The 20,503-nt window shown below is 27.5% G+C and overlaps 5 protein-coding genes across 5 annotated transcripts; 3 read left to right on the forward strand and 2 right to left on the reverse strand.

The window, feature by feature from the left end:
• Positions 1-2,166: 2,166 nt before the first annotated feature.
• Positions 2,167-3,211, reverse strand: PGO_121040 (DNA/RNA-binding protein Alba 2; the record flags this gene model as incomplete). The annotated part of the gene is made up of 3 exons (XM_028688900.1): positions 2,167-2,270; positions 2,467-2,744; positions 2,970-3,211. 3 exons carry the CDS (start codon positions 3,209-3,211, stop codon positions 2,167-2,169), a joined length of 624 nt encoding a protein of 207 aa, XP_028544701.1.
• A 4,205-nt stretch (positions 3,212-7,416) lies between these two features.
• On the forward strand, positions 7,417-7,923 carry PGO_121050 (nuclear import protein MOG1; the record flags this gene model as incomplete). The annotated part of the gene is made up of 1 exon (XM_028688901.1): positions 7,417-7,923. One exon carries the CDS (start codon positions 7,417-7,419, stop codon positions 7,921-7,923), a length of 507 nt encoding a protein of 168 aa, XP_028544702.1.
• Positions 7,924-8,716: 793 nt separating this feature from the next.
• PGO_121060 (protein transport protein SEC61 subunit alpha) lies at positions 8,717-10,618 on the reverse strand (the record flags this gene model as incomplete). Its single annotated transcript, XM_028688902.1, has 2 exons — positions 8,717-10,131; positions 10,615-10,618. The coding sequence occupies 2 exons, from the start codon at positions 10,616-10,618 to the stop codon at positions 8,717-8,719; spliced, it is 1,419 nt and encodes a 472-aa protein (XP_028544703.1).
• A 3,422-nt stretch (positions 10,619-14,040) lies between these two features.
• On the forward strand, positions 14,041-16,470 carry PGO_121070 (dynactin subunit 2; the record flags this gene model as incomplete). Its single annotated transcript, XM_028688903.1, has 2 exons — positions 14,041-16,135; positions 16,319-16,470. 2 exons carry the CDS (start codon positions 14,041-14,043, stop codon positions 16,468-16,470), a joined length of 2,247 nt encoding a protein of 748 aa, XP_028544704.1.
• A 1,554-nt stretch (positions 16,471-18,024) lies between these two features.
• PGO_121080 (hypothetical protein, conserved) lies at positions 18,025-19,810 on the forward strand (the record flags this gene model as incomplete). Its single annotated transcript, XM_028688904.1, has 7 exons — positions 18,025-18,145; positions 18,340-18,405; positions 18,576-18,625; positions 18,745-18,841; positions 19,017-19,118; positions 19,381-19,476; positions 19,692-19,810. The coding sequence occupies 7 exons, from the start codon at positions 18,025-18,027 to the stop codon at positions 19,808-19,810; spliced, it is 651 nt and encodes a 216-aa protein (XP_028544705.1).
• Between the last annotated feature and the right edge of the window lie 693 nt (positions 19,811-20,503).

Genomic DNA, 20,503 nt, shown 5'->3' on the forward strand with positions numbered 1-20,503 from the left:
AAAGAAAGGACTTTTTTTTTAAAAAATTGTGAAATTGTTTAAACCAAAAAAAAAAAAAAAAAAAAAATAAAGTGAAGCAAGGATGAATTTCATCAACGCTTGGTTATAATCCCTTGCATGCATACATTTTTATTTTTAAGTACATTTCTTCGTTATGGCTTATATTTGTTGCATATATAAAAATTTTGCAAAAAAATGCTACATAAATATTTAGTCTTAATTCAAAATTACACAGAAAAAGGACAGTTTTTTTTAAGGTGGAATTTTTTTTGAGAATAAAATAGATATAAACAGGATATGTATGTACAAATAATATAGGCTTATTTACACACATACAAATTCGTAAAAGAGCGTGCGAAACATGCACAATGAGAAAAAACATATTTTGTTGGCAGTCAATCTTGTTCACTTTTTTTTTACGGCATAACCAGAAAACAGTTACACGCTAATAATCAAAGTTAAAATTAAACAAATTTTTATGAACTGTTAAGGTCATATTAGAATTTTTGATATATACATTTTTAATTTTTGCATGAACAAGTCATATATATATAGCGTGCTTTTTTTTTTTTTTTTTTTTTTTTTTAAATTTACATTTTGGCTTCTCCTTATTAAGTGTAAACTTTTGTCATATTTTTCTTAAAAAATGCATGGTACCCTTTTTCTCTTAATGTTGAAAAAGAGAATGTAAAATGTGTAGAAATTAAAAATAATATTATTTCATTTAAAATTTTTTTTTTTTTAATATCATCTGAAAAAATCAATAAAAATTCAAAAGTGGGGGGTTGATATAAAATGAAACAAGGTGAAGAGGAGTAAAAGGTTTCTATTCCATTTAAGCCTAAATAGGTACATACAAAAATAGGCCTTTATCTTTGTAAAACAATACCCAGACAAACATGTTATTTCTTTTATATGTAAACGAAAGGGAGAGAGAGTGACGGGGGGGGGGGGGAGGGGTGTTGTCTTCATCATTATTTTTTTACCACATACTGAAATTAAAAATGTTACATAGCTATGTTAGACAAAATGATTTATTAAAAGGAAAAAAACAAACAAAAGAATGTAAGATTTAAAAGGGTAATATGAAATGAAGGAGGACACCCATGACCCCTGGAAAAAATATATTCTTTTCTCTTCTCTATTTAAATTTTCTTCCCTTTTTATTATATCTGCATTTTGTTGTGATTCTAAGTTTTTGCCAATTAAAGCAATTCATGTGTTTCATTTTTTTTTTTTTTTTTTTTTTTTTTTGCTAGTTGCAACATGTAAAATATGGCAGAATCAGAAGACCAGGTCTGTCTTTTCTCTTTTAATTTGTCAATTTTATCACGAATAAAAATTATGAAAGAACAACACGAGTCTATTATTTATTTTTTTTTTTTTAACCAATCTTTCGTGAAATATTGTAAACAAAAGGGCATATGTGAAACTATAAAAAAAATAGTATAATAAACTAATTTATACTTTTTTTCTGAAAAATATAACATATTTTATTATTTTATTTATTTTATTTTTTTTGTTTTTTTGTATAACTTATTGCAAATATTTTTATTAATAAATAAAACATTTCCGAATATAAAAAAAAAGTTTAATCTAATATTAATAAATAAAAGAAAATTAAAAAAATTTAAACATTTTAATTTGAATAAAAAAATATAAAAAAAAAAATCATAAAAATATTTATAATCACACTTAAGAACATTGGAAACCGAATTATATATATCTACATTAATACATAATAATACACATATATATATAATTACTTAATTAAGCTACATACCAATATTTACAATAAATTCGTAACAGTAGTAACTACTAATCAGAGGATATCTCGATATAGGAGGAAAAGGTTCACACTCATTTAAAAATATCATCCTTTTTAAATGGGTAAAAAAAACATTTAAAAATATATATATATATATATATGTATATATAATATGAGCTTTTTCACGTAACATTACATATACATACGTATATAAGACTTAAATATAACAAATATATATGATAAAACGCTTATTCAAAGTTCTTGTAAAAATAAATATTTAATGAACTCCTATTGGGTACACATAAAAAGTGTGAAATTTCATGATACTGTTGGATGGGGGAATTTGTTTGTAAAGGGTGAAAATAGAATAACAAATTTTGTTAAGATGTTTTAGTTGTTTAATTCCTTTTTTCGTATCGCCTGTTATTCCACATTGATGTTTCGTAGTAATTCTTTCGGTAAGATGATCTGAATCTATTCTCTCCACCTCTACCTCGTCTATCTATAAAAATAAAAAATGATTAACATGGTCAAAATGGGTAATGTGCATAAAAAATGTGTCAGCCAAACGGATAAATGGTGCATTTTGCAGAAATGACAAAATTTTTCCTCAAACAAAATAAGAATAAGAAAAATGGAAACATTTGTGCTATGTGTTCATTTATTTATATACATAAAAAAAAAAAAAAAAAACTTACATCGCCTTCTATAGGATTTTTCCTTTAGTATTTGATCTGGAGTCATAACATTTACATCCTTATCATCTAAAGGTTTTTGGTAACCAACTTCATTTTTATCAACATCTTTTTCATCTTTTGTTAAAATAATTTTCATGCATGGAACTGTAGTACTAAATTCAATTATTCTATTTGCAGTATCTTTATTCATGTCGTTTTCTGCATTCTCTTCTTGTTCATCTTCTCCAGATTTTTTACCATCCTCCTTGTTATCTTTTTTGGAGAATTGTGGATCTTCTCTAAAAAAAATATAGAAAAATGGGAAAATGTTTGAACGCCAAATTTTTTTTTTTTTTTTTTTCTACTATTATGTTATGTATTTTAAAAAATCCCAAATCTTCTAAACTAGCGGCATGAAGTTGTAATATATTTATTTGCACAAAAAATAAAAAATATACATATATATATGTACATGCACTTTTGCATGCATAACATTGACATATATGGTGAATAAAAATTCATACCTCTTGATCGTATGTTCCTTCTCGTACAGCTTCGTGCACTGGTGTATACCTTTTACTCTCCTCTTCACCATCTCAGCAACATTGACCACCGAACTGATGGCCTTTCCTACTCCTGACAGAATAACTTTATCATTTGTCTCAAACAGAACAATTGCTTTATATACGTAATCTAAAGCATCACTTTTGTAGCTCACTCGGATTTCGTTTTCTAATTTTGTATCACTTGTTGTGCTATCGGGCATATTGTAGTATATATAATGGATAAAACGGGGATGGGTGTTAATGTTTAAAATATGCACGTGTGTATTGCAACAAGCAAATCTACAAATGGGCAAATAGGTAAATTTTCAAATAGATAAATCTGTAAATAGGTAAATAGTCATATAAGGGAATGGGAAAGCTTGTGCTTAATATCAGGGAAATATCAAACACATGATTTTCTAAATATGAAACAAAAACAGCCAAGTGTCAACAATATGTGAAAAAAAAAAAAAAAATATATTGTGCATGCATTTGCAAAAGTATATTTGGTTATGGTAAAATGGTAGGATAATACGACAAAAACTAGAACTAAATAAAAAGTTACAGGGACTTACATTTCAAATCAGGCGGCACGACGTTCGTAATAAAACGAACAAATGGAAATATAATTTATTATTTAGTAGTGGGCTATTAATTTTGTTTTCAAATGAATAAATTCTTTATTATCATTCATGGGGAAAAAGGCAAATATGAAACTTAGCATACTAATAAAATGAGTGCGTTTATAAATGAATATTGCTCATAATTTGCAAAATGATAAAGTGGCAAACTGAAAAGTTGACAAATTAGCAAATTGGTAAACTGGCAAATTGGTAAACTGGCAAATTGGTAAACTGGCAAATTGGTAAATTGACTAATTATCAAATTGGCAAACTGGCAAACTGGCAAACTGATGAATAAGCTAATAAATGAATACTCATAAATGCACGAAAAATAAAAACTAAATCAAAAAATTAAATTTTAAAAAAAAATAAATTAATACAAATTCTTCTTTTTAGTAACAAATAGCCAACAAATAAAAAATATATATCTAAAAAAGGGTTTTTTAATAGTTTTTCTCCTCCCCTTTTTTTATAGCGTTGTTGTTGTTGTAATTTGTGCGCAAGAAAGAATTGTTTATGTTCCTCCTTTTTTAGAGACATGGATATTTTTTATTTTTATTTTTTTTTTTTTAGTTTTGTTATTTATTTCTGTATTTTTTTTTTTTTTTTTTTTTTTTTTTTTTTTTGTGGGGAAGACTTAAATTTGTTTTTTAACTCGTGTATTTTATTGTATTATTTTTTTCTTTTTTTTTTTTGTTTTTTTTTTTTTTTTTTTTTTTTTTTTTTTTTTTTTTTTTTTTTTTTTTTTTTTTTTTTTTTTTTTTTTTTTTTTTTTTTTTTTTTTTTTTTTTTTTTTTTTTTTTTTTTTTTTTTTTTTTTTTTTTTTTTTTTTTTTTTTTTTTTTTTTTTTTTTTTTTTTTTTTTTTTTTTTTTTTTTTTTTTTTTTTTTTTCTTTTGTATTTTTTGTATTTTTTGTATTTTTCTATTTCTCTATTTTTAATATATTTTTTTTATTTTTTTCCTTTTTTTTATTTTTAAGTTTTGCCATTTTTCTTGTATTTTTTTGTTATTTTTCTCATATTTTTTATATATATTTTTCACGTTATTTTTTGAGTATTTATTTATGTGTTTTTTTGTTCCCCCTAGTATTTATTTTTTTTAAATGTTTTTGTATACATTTTATGTTTTTATGGTATTTTTATAACTCTTTCCTCACATATATATATATATTTGTGTATTGTATCCCTTTCACCCATTCTTTTTTCACATTCTTTTGACTTGGTTCCTATGTTTGAATTTCCAAACTGACAAAGCGTGTATTAAATAAACTTTCCTCCCCTATATGGTCGCGTTTCATGGATTTATCATTTTTTGTATATGTCACTCAAATCTGCCTTTGTAAAAGTTTTGTTTAGGTTATATTGTAATTTGGCAAATTGGGGTAATTCTTGGAATTATGTTTTATGTGCCATGAAAAGAGTAAAAGATTCAAAAATGTCACAACTGATTAAAAAGTAAATGAAGCAACAACAATAGTATGTTTGACTACATCTAAAAAAACACACATAGTTTATATATATAAGTACATATATGTATATATAAATTTATACATAATGGTCACCATATGAAGCCAACCTGAAGAACTTGATATTCCAAGAAAAAATAAAATTTTAAATTTCAGATGAACGGGGAAAGGTTACTGTTGTGAAATCCGATGGGGTCCGTCTATTCACATATTTATCGAATAATAAATAAACTACATGTTGTAGATAAATTTTTCCTTTTCTCTTGTTCAGTTATCCTAAAAAAAAAAAAAAAAAAAAAAAAAAAACATAAAAAATTGTGAACACGTTCTTGAAATATTTACTTTCGCGACAGTTACACAAATATAGCAAAACGGGTTGTAGGAGATGCCTTTTTAAAAATGATAATTTAAAATTATTTTTAAACAAGTTGAACTTAATGTTTATACATTTTCTCTTATTTTCATAGTACGACATGTAAGGTACACAACTTCATTGAGTCATCACTGTATAGTATCATTCCTCCCACTTTTACCCTTTTTTTTTTTTTTTTTTTTTTTTTCATTCTCTTATTTGCTGAAAATTTTAAAAATGTGAATTTACGAGTATATCTATTTCATCAAATGGAGGTATTTCCATCCATTAAACTCCACTTCGTGGTCATAAAAAATTTGCATTAAAAGAATTTGTACATAAACTTGTAAAATCGGAAAGATTGAGATTTTTTTCAATTTGTTCATTTATGAGTAGACAATTCTACCAACAATGGTGTACATGTGTCATTTGTGTCTGCCTGGATGCAATAAACCCCATTGGCTGTTTGTAAAAAGTAATACAATTGCTTTACACACGCAAATGTCTATACAAATTGGCAGAAAAAAAAAAAAAAGTTAACTACCACGAAAAGCTATACTGCAGCCATACAGTCAGTGGTAGTACCTATTGTGGTATGGACACAATTAAAAATAAAATAAAAAAAAATAAACAGATAAAATAAAAAAATAAAATAAAAAAATAAAATAAAAAAATAAAATAAAATAAAGTGGGTTTCAGATTTTATGCATTGAAAACTAAATCAGCAGAAAAAATAAAAATTTCTCAAAAGGATTAACTATTTTACAAGCCGAATAATAGAATGAAATACATGCTTTCAATGCTACATGAATGAAAATTTGGAGCACTCAAAAAAGGTTTTTCTCATATTGCACATCAACATATATTTACATATATGGTAATGTCACATGTATAACATATGCATCTACGGAATTAGAAACTTTAAGAACAGCTTTTTAGCACCTTCAGGGAAAAGCATTTTCGCATCTTTTTTACAACCGTTTTGATGACTATGTATTCTCTCCCGTAATCTCTTGTGAAAAATTACTTGTGACACAAATTTCTCTTATAGAAATCACACACTCATTGAGAAAGCTAAAATTTTTCTATATAAAATTTCCCAACGTTTCAGAGCCTCATGAGAAGTGTCACATATAAATATATATAACTCACAAATTTTTTTTTTTTTTTTTTTCTATTTTGGGTCTATGTTCACCAAAATAGAAAAAAAAAAAAAAAACCTAGTACAAGTCAAAAAAGCGAAACAAATGAAACAAAAACACTTATGTACCAAATATGGCTCCATAAGGAATACTCCTTAAAATGCTTATCATGCTTGCAATCCTAATTTTTTACATATCTTGAAATGTCCAAAACAAAATGAAAATTTGTACAATATTCCATAATATTTTATCTAAACTCATAGGAAAGGAGAATTTTATTTACTTCACCCAAACCAGCCACTACTCTGTAATGCTCATTATTGTTGAGTAATTATCATTACTACATAGTAATTATCTTCATTACATAGTAATTATCTTCATTACATAGTAATTATCTTCATTACATAGTAATTATCTTCATTACATAGTAATTATTATCACGGCACATTAATCCTCATGACAACATAGCAATTCTCATCATTGTTTAGTTCTACTCAGCTCAGTAACACCACTTCTGTGCTATTTCAATACCCCCCCCCCCAAAATTTTGCATACAGACGTAGAAAATAAAAAAAAAATTCATTATTAAAGTTTCGCCTGTACATCTTGTCAACATCTCAACCCCTTCTAAATTTGATAGAATGCAAAAATTAGGAAATGAATGTGAAAAAAAGAACAATTGTCATTTTCGAAAAAAATGAAATTATTTCTAGTGAGAATAATACCCAAAATTTAGTTACAGAAAATTTATTACACACTGACGCTAACATATATTGACACATTAGACATTTTGTGCATGATCAAATCTTTACTCTATCCCCACCCATTATGCAACTAATTAAAAATGGAGGAAATACTGCACGAGAACCACTTTTTCGACAAATACATGAAAATGAATATTCCAGAGAACTATATAGACGCCTCCCAATTCAGAATAATCCCAGACAACCAAGAAGTGTATGTGCACAAATTCGAAAACAAATGTTTCATAATTGAAGTGTTATGTTATCAAAATGTAGATCTAAATGAGAAAGGAAAGTTTTATTTTTATGATTTAGCAAAAGAAAATTCAAGTATAGAAAATAATATTATATTGAATAATATTTCTGTATCTCATCCACAAACAAGTTATATACTCATAGTTGGAACACAGAAAATTAAAAAACAGAACTCAAATGTATATGAAAACATTTTACTATATATTTGTATTTTCCCCTTTAAGGAATATAATGCTGATATATTAATAACTTGGAATATTCCAAAAGAGGATATTAATATTCAGCCTGAGTTTAATACATTTAAAGAAATGGTACATTCCTTCAGAATATTAGATTTTGGTCTATTCATTTGATAGATTTTTTCTCACCAATTTTTCACATTTGTACAAGATTTTATTCGAGACTTCTTTATTTTCGTCTGAATATATCTTTTTTTTTTACGATTAAGGGAAAGAACGAAAAGCCGATGCCCTATTTTAATGCATCTTTTTTTTTTTTTTTTTTTCCTCTATTTTTTTATTTTATTTTTTTTTTTGTCATTTTTAGATAAAATTTATTCAATTATTTAAAAAATAATAGGAAACATAGAAATAAGTATAATAAATGAGGACCATAATAAGGAGGGAATGGAATATATATGGAAAAAAAAAGTAAAGGGGCCCCAAGAAGGCGGAAAGTTGGTATACCAAAAGACATTTGAAGTGAATTGTTTTTCTTCTATGCAATGATACATATGGAAGGGGGAGGAGAGGAAGAAGAAATACACAAATAGAAGGGAATGATATGTAACATAATATCCAGTATGTACATATTGTATACATGTTGGGGATGAGCATAGAAAATGTATATATGTCCCCGCAAGTGACTCAAACTGAGACAAAAAAAAAAAAAAAAAAAAAAAAAAAAAAAAGGAAAATGAAAATAGAAGTAGAAATAGAAATAGAAATGGAACGGGCGAGAGAGAGAAGGAAAGTGAAACACACTGTAAAAGTGGCAAAAGGGCTGCAAAAAGGAAAAAAATAAAAAAAAAAAAAAAGTGAAACTTGTCCACAAAAAAGATATGTTCAAACACGCTATACGCGAAAATCAAGATTAGTTTTGTTGCACAAATTTTTTTGATTAATGTTCCCTAATTGTGGCACAGATTTAAAATAGGGAAGCCGCTTTCTCTTGTTCCTTCACGAGCATTTCATAGAACTGATATATTATGGTAACAGCAAGTAATATACCCGTTCCACTACCTAATGCACCCAGAAAATCGGCTAATATAGTTAATGCACCAATACACATTCCCCCAAAGGCAGCTGCTGTAGGAATATATCTATTAAAAACCCTTGTTAAGGATGTTGGTGTGTCTCTATGTCCTCTCATCCCAATTTGTTGATCTCTCAATTGCTTCGCAACATCTTTTGCTGAACTACCAGATACTTCAATCCAGGTTTTTGAAAAAAAAGCACATGCAACAAGAACAAAAGATATATATACTAGCGTATGAAAAGGATCGTTGGTAATATCAGCGAAAGAATTGGGAGGAGAAATATAATATGCAATTCCTCCAATAGGTATAGATGTTCCACTTGATTCAACTTCTTGCCATTGTCCCAAAATATTTACTAATATACTATTTTTAAATCTTTTATATAATATTTGTGAAAAGAAGTATAAATTGGATACTAAAGCAGTCTGTAAAATAATTGGAATGTTACTAGTATAAAAAAGTTTAATAGGATATGTTCCTTGTTGTCCTCTTACACTTTGATATTTAACTGATAAATCTACTCTGAATCCTTGTAAATATATAACGATAAGAAATACTAATATGGTAGCCAACAAATTTGTTACATTAGGTGCATGGGTTCGATAAAAAGCTTTTTTTAATGCTGATATTTTATTTGATTCTGTAAATAAGCAGTATACTAATGAAATAATTGCACCTTCAAATTCTATTCCTTTATCTGTGTTAATAGTTGTTGGGCTAAATGATTTCCACATAATTGTTTCACATATATTTGTTGCTATAAATAATGATATTCCTGAACCTAATCCGTATCCTTTTTGTAATAATTCATCTAATAATATTACAACTACTCCAGCAAAAAATAATTGAAGTATAATTATAATGGCATGTCCTGTTCCAATTTCTGATATGTTTCCATATATACCACTAATAACATACGCTATAGCTTCTCCAAGGGTTATTAACAATCCCAGTAATTTCTGTGCTCCTTGAAATAACGTTCTATCTTCTTTTAAGCTTTGATCTACATCTATTATTTTTGAACCAGCCAATAGCTGCATAACCATACCACTTGTAACTATTGGTGATATTCCCAACTCCATTAATGTACCTCGGTTTGAGGCCAATATCACACGCATCCAATAAAATGGATCACTTGATTTACTTGTCACGATCCCATAAAGTGGTATTTGACAACATATCAAAAATACAAATAATGACACTGCTGTCCATAGCAATTTTTCTTTGAATGGCAATTTTCTGTCTGGAGACTGAACCTCCGGAAGTAGAAACATAACAGGCTTAATCAAATTCAAGAATCTCACTGCACGTTGGGGAATAATATGCAGGGGATGGGATGTATGTAACGGATATAAAGGTGATTAGAGATGATAAAAAAAAAAATAGCACAGCGGCACAATTGACATAAAAAAGGATAGCGGCACAATTGATATAAAAAAGGATAGTGGCGTAATTAAATAAAAAAAAAAAAAAAAACTCGTATTACACTTTTGAAAAACACTAGCTATACACTTTTGCCTGAACTTCCAAAATTTTTCAAATTGTTGTCTGCTCGGGCACATACATTTCTGCTAAAAAGCCAGTACATGCCACTTAGACTGATAATTGGGATACACTTATTTTTACGTACAATGGGCATAACATTAAAATACACCTTCCTCATAAGTTTACACATTTATACGACTTTGTAAAATTAGCAAAGGCAATAATTTACGTGTAATGATGGACAAGTAATGTATTTTTCGGTTTTTATATTTATCGATTTTTCGATTTTTCTAGTTCTTACCCATTTTTCCTTATTTCGTTTTTATTCTATTTTTCTCCTCTTATTTGAGAAAACCTGTTTCAATTTGGTTAAAAAAAAAAAAAAAAATGAAATGCATGTATATAAATGTATATAATACATGCATGTGTTTAACCTTCCTTACTACAGTTGTGTATTTATTCAGATCATTCGAGATATATGTACACGTAACATTGGGAAATGCAAAGTGTGATATAATCCCTTTTGACATGGGATATATTCTCTATTAATCATTCGTTGTGTGCATTTAATTTCCAATTTTCAAAGACTTTAAATTTCCTGAACTCGGCTACACTCAGCTCCTTTTTGTTAGTTCCGTTTTCATTCTTTCTTTTAAATTACCTTTATTCACTGCACAAGGCTTTATTTTCGAACCGTGTCCTTCTACTCTCCTTTCCCCTCCTTTTTCTTGCTGCGCTTTAACATAAATGTGGAATAAAATCTTCTAAGTTAAATAGTATATGAAAAAACAAAAAGCAATAAAAATTCGTTAGCGCAAGGCAATATATCTAAATGTGGGGAAATGCTGATGGTATATGTGATCGAATAAAATTACTCCTTAGAAATGCAGGAAAAAAACAAAAAAAAACAATTAATAAGGGAAAAAAAGTAAATTTTGGGATTTATTATATATTCATTGTCATGTATATGTATAATATAATTCTGTATACTTTCAATAAGTTTCGGAACAACGCATACTCCCTTGTATGCTCTTAAATATCAAATTGTTATTAACTGTTTCAAAAACATATAAAAAAATATCAAATGTCAAACGAAAAAAAAAAAAAAAAAAAAAAAACGGGAAATGGAAAGGGGAAAAAAATGATAAATACATATATATACCATATGCATTTTGGAAATTACATAAATGTTACGCATATTACTATTTTTTTTTTTTTTTTTTTTTTTTTATTTTGTACGAACAGCAAAATTACATGTGCATTGAACTGATTGTAAGTTAATTAATATATGTATACACGTTTTGGGTTTTTTTTTTTTTTTTTTTTTTTAAACAGTATAGTATCGGCATTTGTGCGCAAATTTCATCGCAAAAACTACATATTTTTAAGAATTGTTTTGTGAAGCACAAATAAGGTTTTTTTTTTTTTTTTCAAATGCTATAAATGATTCATTTAGAGCATATTCACATATGTTTATGTGCGAAATGTACCTTGTGTATACATGTATATGTATGACACATATTATTAAAAGTGTGATGATAATGTATTTACCACTTTGTTTATTCATTCATTTTATTTTTACCAGGACGCATTCATAAAAACTTTAACCACTCTTACTTCTTACATGCATGAAACAGATTAAGCTTATTTAAAATTTCTAATTGTAACGATTTGTTTCTCCACTTTGCCTTCTGAAATTCAAAATTTTGACACATTTGATGTGTCCATATCCTAGATAAATTATTTACTTCCCCCTTTTTTTTTTTTCACGTTTTTGTTGAAATGCTGAGTCCCCTCAACATATTTCATTATGTGCAATTTTGTCATTTTTTATTAACACGTAAATTTCCGGTTATAACTTATTCTCTCCACAAAGACGAAAGTAATGAAGCAAAACATAACATTAAATTTGAACATCAAATATTTCGTCAGGATTTTTATAACGTGTGTCCCTTTCTCATTCTTAAAGATAACCATTTTAACAGATTTATTTACACAAAATGCTTAAATCAATGATAAGGAAAAAAAAAAAAAAAAAAAAAAAAAAAGTGGGACAAAATTTTATTAACTGACCTTTTCTGAAAATCTAATCACATGCTTTGTTGCATTATGTAGAGAAAAAACACACACATGAAATTATACAATTTTAGGGGAGACCTTTGTTTTTTTTTTTTTTTTATATCCCTTCTCTCTTTAGCATGTGAGAAGCGTTCTGTAACACCTAAGTTCCTCAATTTACATGTAAAACAGGAACATTTCGTCAATTCGCTAACGATACACAGTTTATATCCTACATGAGGCTTGATTTATTAGTTCCTCTCGAATATCCAAAAAAAAAAAAAAAAAAAAAAAAAAACTCTTCCCAAAATTATTTCAAGAATAGTAAAACGATTGTAACATTTTCATAAAGGAGGAAAACAAACATTCAACGTTGTCCTATCAAGGGTATTTTTCACTACATTAAAATATAGTTACGTAACACGCATTCCTCCCGTTTATTACATTACATAGGTTTTCTTATAAATATACATACATATTTTCTCCCATTAGATGAAAAAAGTCTAAAAAAAAAAAAAAAGGAAAATCTTTAACTGTGCGAAAAGAACTACGCATTGACTAAAAGGTACAAATTCTTCTCAACTTTTAATAACCATAAAATAAGGATAAATAAAAATGTGTGTAACATTTCAATCATGTGCAAGAAAATGCGCTAACATATTTTTGAAAAACCGTATGCATAACATTTACATTTTGTAAAATACTTTGAGCTTAATTTTTTTTACAATATTGATACGGTTCCTACAACAACAAAAAAAAATTTACATGAATTGAGTACATATTTGTCCAGGATACGAAATAAGGATGAAGGAATTTGCAATTGCTTTGCTTTTTTCCTAATATTCCTTTTTGAAAAAGAGCGAATGGGGCTAAGAAATACCTAAGCATACAACAGTTCCATATAGACTCACAACAAAATGTGCAAGCATGCAAAGACTCTAATGTAACAATTGGACATCGGTTTGAAAAAACATATCTTACAATAGCAACCATTTTTCATATTTCGCACTTTATTTTATTATTTTATGTTGTTTTTTTCTGTTCTTCTTTTTTAATTTCAATAAGCCATATTACTCTTATAAAAAAAAGTAGGAAACACCATTTTTCTACCTTTTACACATTTTTTGTTGAGAACAAAAAAGAAAAATTAAATAAAAAATACAGACAAAAAAAAAAAAAAAAAAAAAAAAAAAAAACAGGAAAAGGAAAAGGACAAATTTCTTCTCATGCTACCTTCAAAAACTGTGCAAATTTAAAGTGTCCCTTTTGCACACTCTGTTGTGCTAAATTTTCATGCACGTGCATGTGTGTATTTCCATTTCTTTCTTTTCCTTTTCCTTTTTCCTTTTTCCTTTTTCCTTTTTCCTTTTTCCTCTTTTTTTTTTTTTTTTTTTTTTTTTTTTTTTGGTGCATTTTTGTTGTTTTATTGTTCCACATATTTAACGTTGTAACAATCAAAAATATAACTTTTAAAATTTGATAAATAAAAAAAGCTAGACATATAAAAAAAATATTATGAACAGTTAATAAAAAAAAAAAAAACCTTGTTTTGTTTTTTTTTTTTTTTTTTTTTTTTTGTAGTCATAAATAGTATTCGATTTAAAAAAAAAAAAAAAAGGCTAAGTCAAATTGAGTACGTACCAAAAAAGCTTTCCAGACAGGGGAAAATATGAACAGATTGAATGGAAGCAAGTCTGGATTAGAGGATGATGGAAAAGGTGAAATAGATAGCATTAATGAAATAAAAGAGTATAATGAGACAAGTGAACATAGTGTGCATAATGGCTCGTGGGAGGAAATTGAGGTAAATATAGTGAGGGAGAAAAATACACAGAAGGATGAGGATGAACAAATTGGGAAAAATGAAGCCCCTGGTCAAGCTAGGATAAATGAGTCTAGCGAACAACAAGGACATCAAGAACAAGAGATAACGCTGAATCATTCTTGCAAGCATACCGAGGACGATATGGAAAAGGATGACACGAGTTTATATGGAAATGTAGAATTGAAACAAAGTCGTGAAACAGTCAACATCATCAACGAATGTACAGAAGAAAAAAATGAAAAAAGCAGTAATAAATCCTCAACATACCTTGAAGATGATAAAAGAAAAAAAAAAAAGGATATGATTTCTATTACTTATAACGACAACCCTATTGATAAGAAGTTAACTTATAGTGTAAAAGGAAAAAAACCCAAAAGTGGAGGAGAAAAAATGATACCTAAATTTTTTGGATTAGACCATTTACATAATGACATGAATAAAGAAGAAATGAATACGAGCAAGCATAAAAAAATAACAAAAGAAAATTTAAAATTAGATATGCGAGATTTCTTTTTTACCTCACAAGAGAAGGATGTTTATGAATATGTGCCAGAAACATCTAATTATGCCATATGCCATAATGATGCAAATGAATTATATAAAGATGTAGTAACTATGAATAAGCATTTTTTAGATGAAATAAATGTTAATATATATTCGTCACCACTAGACACCTACTTATCAAGCATGTTAGCTGTATCAGATGGTCCAAAACAAAGGGATACAAATTCTTTATTTCGAAAAAGTTCAAAAAATGAAAATAATAAAAATGATTTATCAGATGAAAAAAATAAACTGAAACAATGCGACATATTAGATGAAAATTCTATAAACAAACCATTATATTCATATGAGTTCTATAAAAATAAAATCTTCAAACATTATCACAATAATGGTCTAGTCATCGAAATAGATCCCACAAAATTAAAATACAATAATTCTACTCACTTTGAATATGATAAAAACATGTCTACCTATTTAAATGACCCTTTAAGTTATCTACAAAAATTAAAGTGTGAAGTAGAAGATATAACTTCCTATATTAACGACTTAGCAAATACTAAAACAGAACAATTCGATCAGAATAATCCAAATGATAAATTAAATGAAGATATGATTGAACATGAACAAATTGTAAAGCAAATTCTACATAACAGAGAACCACCTGAAGTATTGATGGAATTATTTTCCCTGAAAAATGATATTGACAACATGTTAAATGATGATGCTTTGAAAAAATTGCTTAAATCAGAAAAGATGGAAAAAAAAAAACCCAATCAGGAAAGCATAGCCCCCAACGGTTTCTCCAAAGATGTGAAAACTATCCTTGAACAGTTACAAAATTGGGACGATGTTAATGTGAAAAGAGAAGAAGAAGAAGAAGAAGAAGAAGAAGAAGAAAAAAAAAAAAAACAGAAAGACAAAGGAAAGGATAAAAAGGTGAATGAACTGATTAACCAAAGGAGTGGAAAAGGCACACATGAAGATTTATTTCCAAAACAACTCAATATTTATACCCTGAATAGTAGAAAAGAGAAAGAAGTCCAAACATCTGATTTACTGATTCTGGAGAGAAAAATTGCAAATATTGAAAAAGTTTTAGGAATAGATAAAATGGTTATGCTTCCATATGATGACATGAATCATGCTATTATCGATTTATATAGTAAACTAAGTCTACTAGATTCTAATAAATTAGAAAGTGTAAAAAAAAAAATGCAAAATCTTCAGTCAGAATTTTTAAATTTGAAAAAATTTAAAAAAGATCTTTTAAATATTTCGAAAGAACGAGGAAATTACGAAGAATCTATTGATGAAATTTTTAAAATTCTAGACATGTGGAAAAAGACACATCATATAATTCCAAACGTGTTAGCTAGACTTTATCAATTGAAAAAGGTGCACGATAATGTCCAATCCTTTTCTTCCAGGCTCGATGGTGAGGAATAAAAATTTTTTACTATGTGTTTGTTTTCGTGTGAATGTACACGAAATATGCAAACATGAAAATAATACACAATTTTTTCACGTTCATTCCTCGTTCTTTTCATGCTCATACCATGCCCTTTCCTTTTTTTTTTTTTTTTTTTTTCTTCATCTCCTGCATCTTCATCTTCTTCAGATTTGGAAAAACAACAGATGAAGTTAGACGAAACTATAAGTCTAGCTGAGCAGAATATAAAATTAATAAATTTTAAGATTAACGAAAATATAAATTTCCTTCAAGATACGTTAAAAAAGATGGAATTCAACGTAGTCCCCCATAATGAATAATGAATAAAATTTTAAACCCTTCTCCAAAAAAAAAAAAAAAAAAAAGGGGAATGTGCAGAAATGAAGGACAAAAAAAAAAAAAAATAAAAATATTAACATTTGTATTCTATTCCCAAATTTGCTTAAAAAAAATAAAATAATTTCTTTTTTTTTTTTTTTTTTTTTTCTCTATTTTACTTTGTTTGATATTTCCTACGCAAAATTTACCCCCCTTTGCAAATATATCCTATCTGGAAGAAATAAAAAAACATAAGGAGAAAAAACGAAGCATAACTTTTGCATTTTTGCTCATCAGTTCACGCCCCACTTAGTAATTTCCATATTTTCCATTTTTCCTTTGCATTGTACATGAATTGTAATTTTTCTTCATGGCGTTTCCATTTGGGCATTTTTTTTTTTTTTTTTTTTCTTTTATATAGTCATTATTTTACATTTTTTTTTTTTTTTTTTTTTTTCTTTGTTCATGGGGAAAATACGTTTATGCTATTTTACACACCATTTTACTGAATTCTAAGACTTATTCCAAGGTTCGTTCAGTCATTTCGAGCGACATGTGAAATCATTACATTTCGTCGATTATTTGAACACACAGAAAGGTCCCTCCAATCTAATGATCAACGAAGAATAATTAAAATGTGATCACTTTGTATGAACTACTATATTTTTGTTTTGTTTTTTTTTTCGTCTCCATAACCATTAATAGTAAGGAAAAATAATGAGACAATGCATTTTTTACAGAAGTATGATGGAATATATGACATATCTAGGTTGCCCATGTTGCTTATACTGTTCTGTTGCGCACAGTTGTTTTTCTGAATCGTGTGATGAGTAGTTTACTTCTGCCCTGATGTTCTCCTCCCTTCCATCGTTCACTTTTTCCCTTTTTATTAAATCATAAAAAACAAAACAAGTTCCTCTGTATAATTCACATGATTTGAAAAAATTTTTACTCAAAAAAAAAAAAAGGGAATCCAAAAAAAAAAAATTTTCTTCTATTTTTTTCTTCCAATTTTTCGTTGTCCCATATTTCAGGTTTACTCCCCCCCCTTTTATTTTTTTTTTTTTTTTTTTTTTTTTCTTCTTGTAAGCAGTTATATATATATATATATATATATATAACTACGTCAAGCGAGGGCTGAAAAAAATACACACATTTGGGTTTTGTTAGATCACACCAGTGCAAAACAAATATTCGTAAGTTGTTAAACAAGGGAAGAATGTGCTTTTACAATGGTACATAAACATCCTGACTTCTGCCATACTATGCAGTCTGTATGTATGCAAGTGAAAACGGAAATCCCACAGAAACAGGAATAATTTGCTAAGTTTATATAACCCTTTAACGCGCAAAACTTGGTATAACAATTGTGCAAAGATAAATGATCTCATGTATTAAATAAAATGGGATTAATATTACATATATCTCACTCATAAAGTTTTTAATAAATAGATTAAAAAAGAAGAGGAAAAAAAAAAAAAAAATTCCAAATTTTTGAAAACTGCAAAGTGTAAAAAACACACTTCCAACACGTAGAATACCCTTAGCACATTAAAATGGAAGAAATACTTGATAACAACGAGTTAAAACAAACGCTACAGCAACAAATAAATCATATTGTGGAAGACAATGAGAAACAGTACAACGACTTAATATCATATATAGAAAATGAGAAAAGTAAGACCAATACGATGGAATGTGTAAACCCATGTCAAAACAACATGCATATAAGGCGATTATGGTATTGTCAAACTATGAAATGTATTTCTTTTTTTTCTTTTTTTTTTTTTTTTAAATTTTTCATTATTCATTCTGCTTTTTTTTTTTTTTTTTTTTTTTTTCCTCCCACTCATATGTCCCTCTATTCATAGAACAAATTGAAATAATGAAAAACAAAACAAGGGAGAAGAAAAATTCCATAAACAGGATAACACATGGTACTTTAGAAAATGGGGGGGGGGGGAAAGACACTGAATTGTCGATTTAATTTTGCATTTCATAAACTACATAGTTGTTTAAATTTAAAAAAAATGGAAATGTTATACACATGTTTTTCCTTAATTTTTGTGCTATCATTTTTTTTTTTTTTTTTTTTTTTTTCCCGAAGAAATTGAAGCCAATACCGTTTTAGTCACAGAACTAAAGGAAAGTGTGATGGTTTGTTATAAAATAAGTTGATTCATAGAAGGAATTTTTCAATTTTTACCCAATTATCAATTATCATAATTGAACACATTTCATATATTTATTATCAATAACATATGTCCTTTATGCAGGAAGAAGAGAAAAAACTGGATGAATATCCCAAGCTTATTGAGGAAATTAATGAACAACTTAATTTAATTTTAAAAAATTTCGACTCGTCCAAATTGGGTACTCCATCTCATATAGAATCGTCACTTGTTTTGCTCATCTACACATGTGTAACTTTTGATTTGTCTTATCTACAGATTGATATATCGCTCTTTTTATCGACTTTATATTTTATTATTTTTTTTTTTTTTTTTTTTCCCCCCCCCCCCCTCCATTTTGGACATTAAATAAATAGAATACAACACAGTAAAACTGCATAAGGACTATATTCAAAACGAGTGGAAGAGAAAATTGGGGACCCTCTACAATCTCCTAGGATTTGAAATCATTCTGCAGGGTATGCTCCACGACATAATGGACGCTGAAATGGGCACTTTCGCCAGTCGCCCTTACACATAAGCGTGCACACACACAAACACACACATATCTATATCTATATATATATCTATATATATATCTATATCTATATCTATATCTATATATATATGTATATAAAGAGAGAGTGATGCGAATGCTTACGCAACGACAAGTTACGCGTCTGCACTTTTGAAATACCAATACTTGTCTTTCCAACTTGGATCCAATCCATATTTTAACAGACGACAAAATTGTAATAGAATTTTCGAATATTCAAGCATCGGATCCTAATAAAAAATATAGAGCCACTGTTGCTCTTCACAGTGGAACCTACGAGGGTTAGACAAAATTTTATTTTAAAACAGTTATCCAAGTTCTGTATACCCCCTCCCTTACTTGCAACTTCAGATAAACAATCCCACACATGTATAGATATGTATATATATGCTTATCTGTATATAGAGAGATATAGATAAAAACGTGTATATATATATATATATATATATACACATTGTGTACAACTGAATAAATGTTCTGTCTTATTTCTCCGCAGCTATCGAAACTACGCCACGAATAAGCAAATTCGATGATTACGTAAATAATTTAAATAAAGGACTCCCATTCACAACTTTTTGTTGCTTGCTTAGAAAATCATTCAAAGAATTAAAATAAGTTTTAATGAAACATAATGTAATCATCTTTATATCTCTCATTTGGATTTCTCTCATTTCGAGAATATCCGTATATAGTGAGCTCCATTTAAAATTTTTTTTTTTTTTTTTTTGCGTCTTAAAATATGTATACTTTTATTACCTTATTTTATTACTATTTTATTATATTTTTTTTTTTTTTTTGCACCCTTTTTAAGTTACCCCATTAGTTGAATTTTTTTAAAAAAATGAATATTTTTATACAAGTATCATCAAATTGAACAAAATGATACATCACATAAATTGTAGAAACGCAAATTTTTATTTTACCTATTTGAATATCTACAACATAGATTAAAAGACATTGTGGAAATTTTCGAAGGGAAAGATTCCCTTTTCATTATTCATTTTTATTACTTATTTTTATGACCCATTTTTATGACCCATTTTTATGTCCCATTTTTTTTTTTTTTTTCACTGCTATTGTGGCTTTAAACTGAGCAGACATTTATGTGAAAGAAAAAAAAAAAAAAAAAAAAAAAAAAAACATAGTTTGTTAGTCGTTTCAAGTAGCGAAATGTAAGTAACACCTAATTAGTGAGAGTCTCATTGCACAATTCCTATACAAATATTGATCACTTGTGCAGAATTGCACTGAATGGTGGAGATGCATTATTTCCATGTAGATAACACGAAGGTGCATGTGTGTGTGTGT

The sequence above is a fragment of the Plasmodium gonderi genome (assembly GCF_002157705.1).
Source record: "Plasmodium gonderi DNA, contig: Chr12, whole genome shotgun sequence".
Taxonomy (NCBI): domain Eukaryota; phylum Apicomplexa; class Aconoidasida; order Haemosporida; family Plasmodiidae; genus Plasmodium; species Plasmodium gonderi.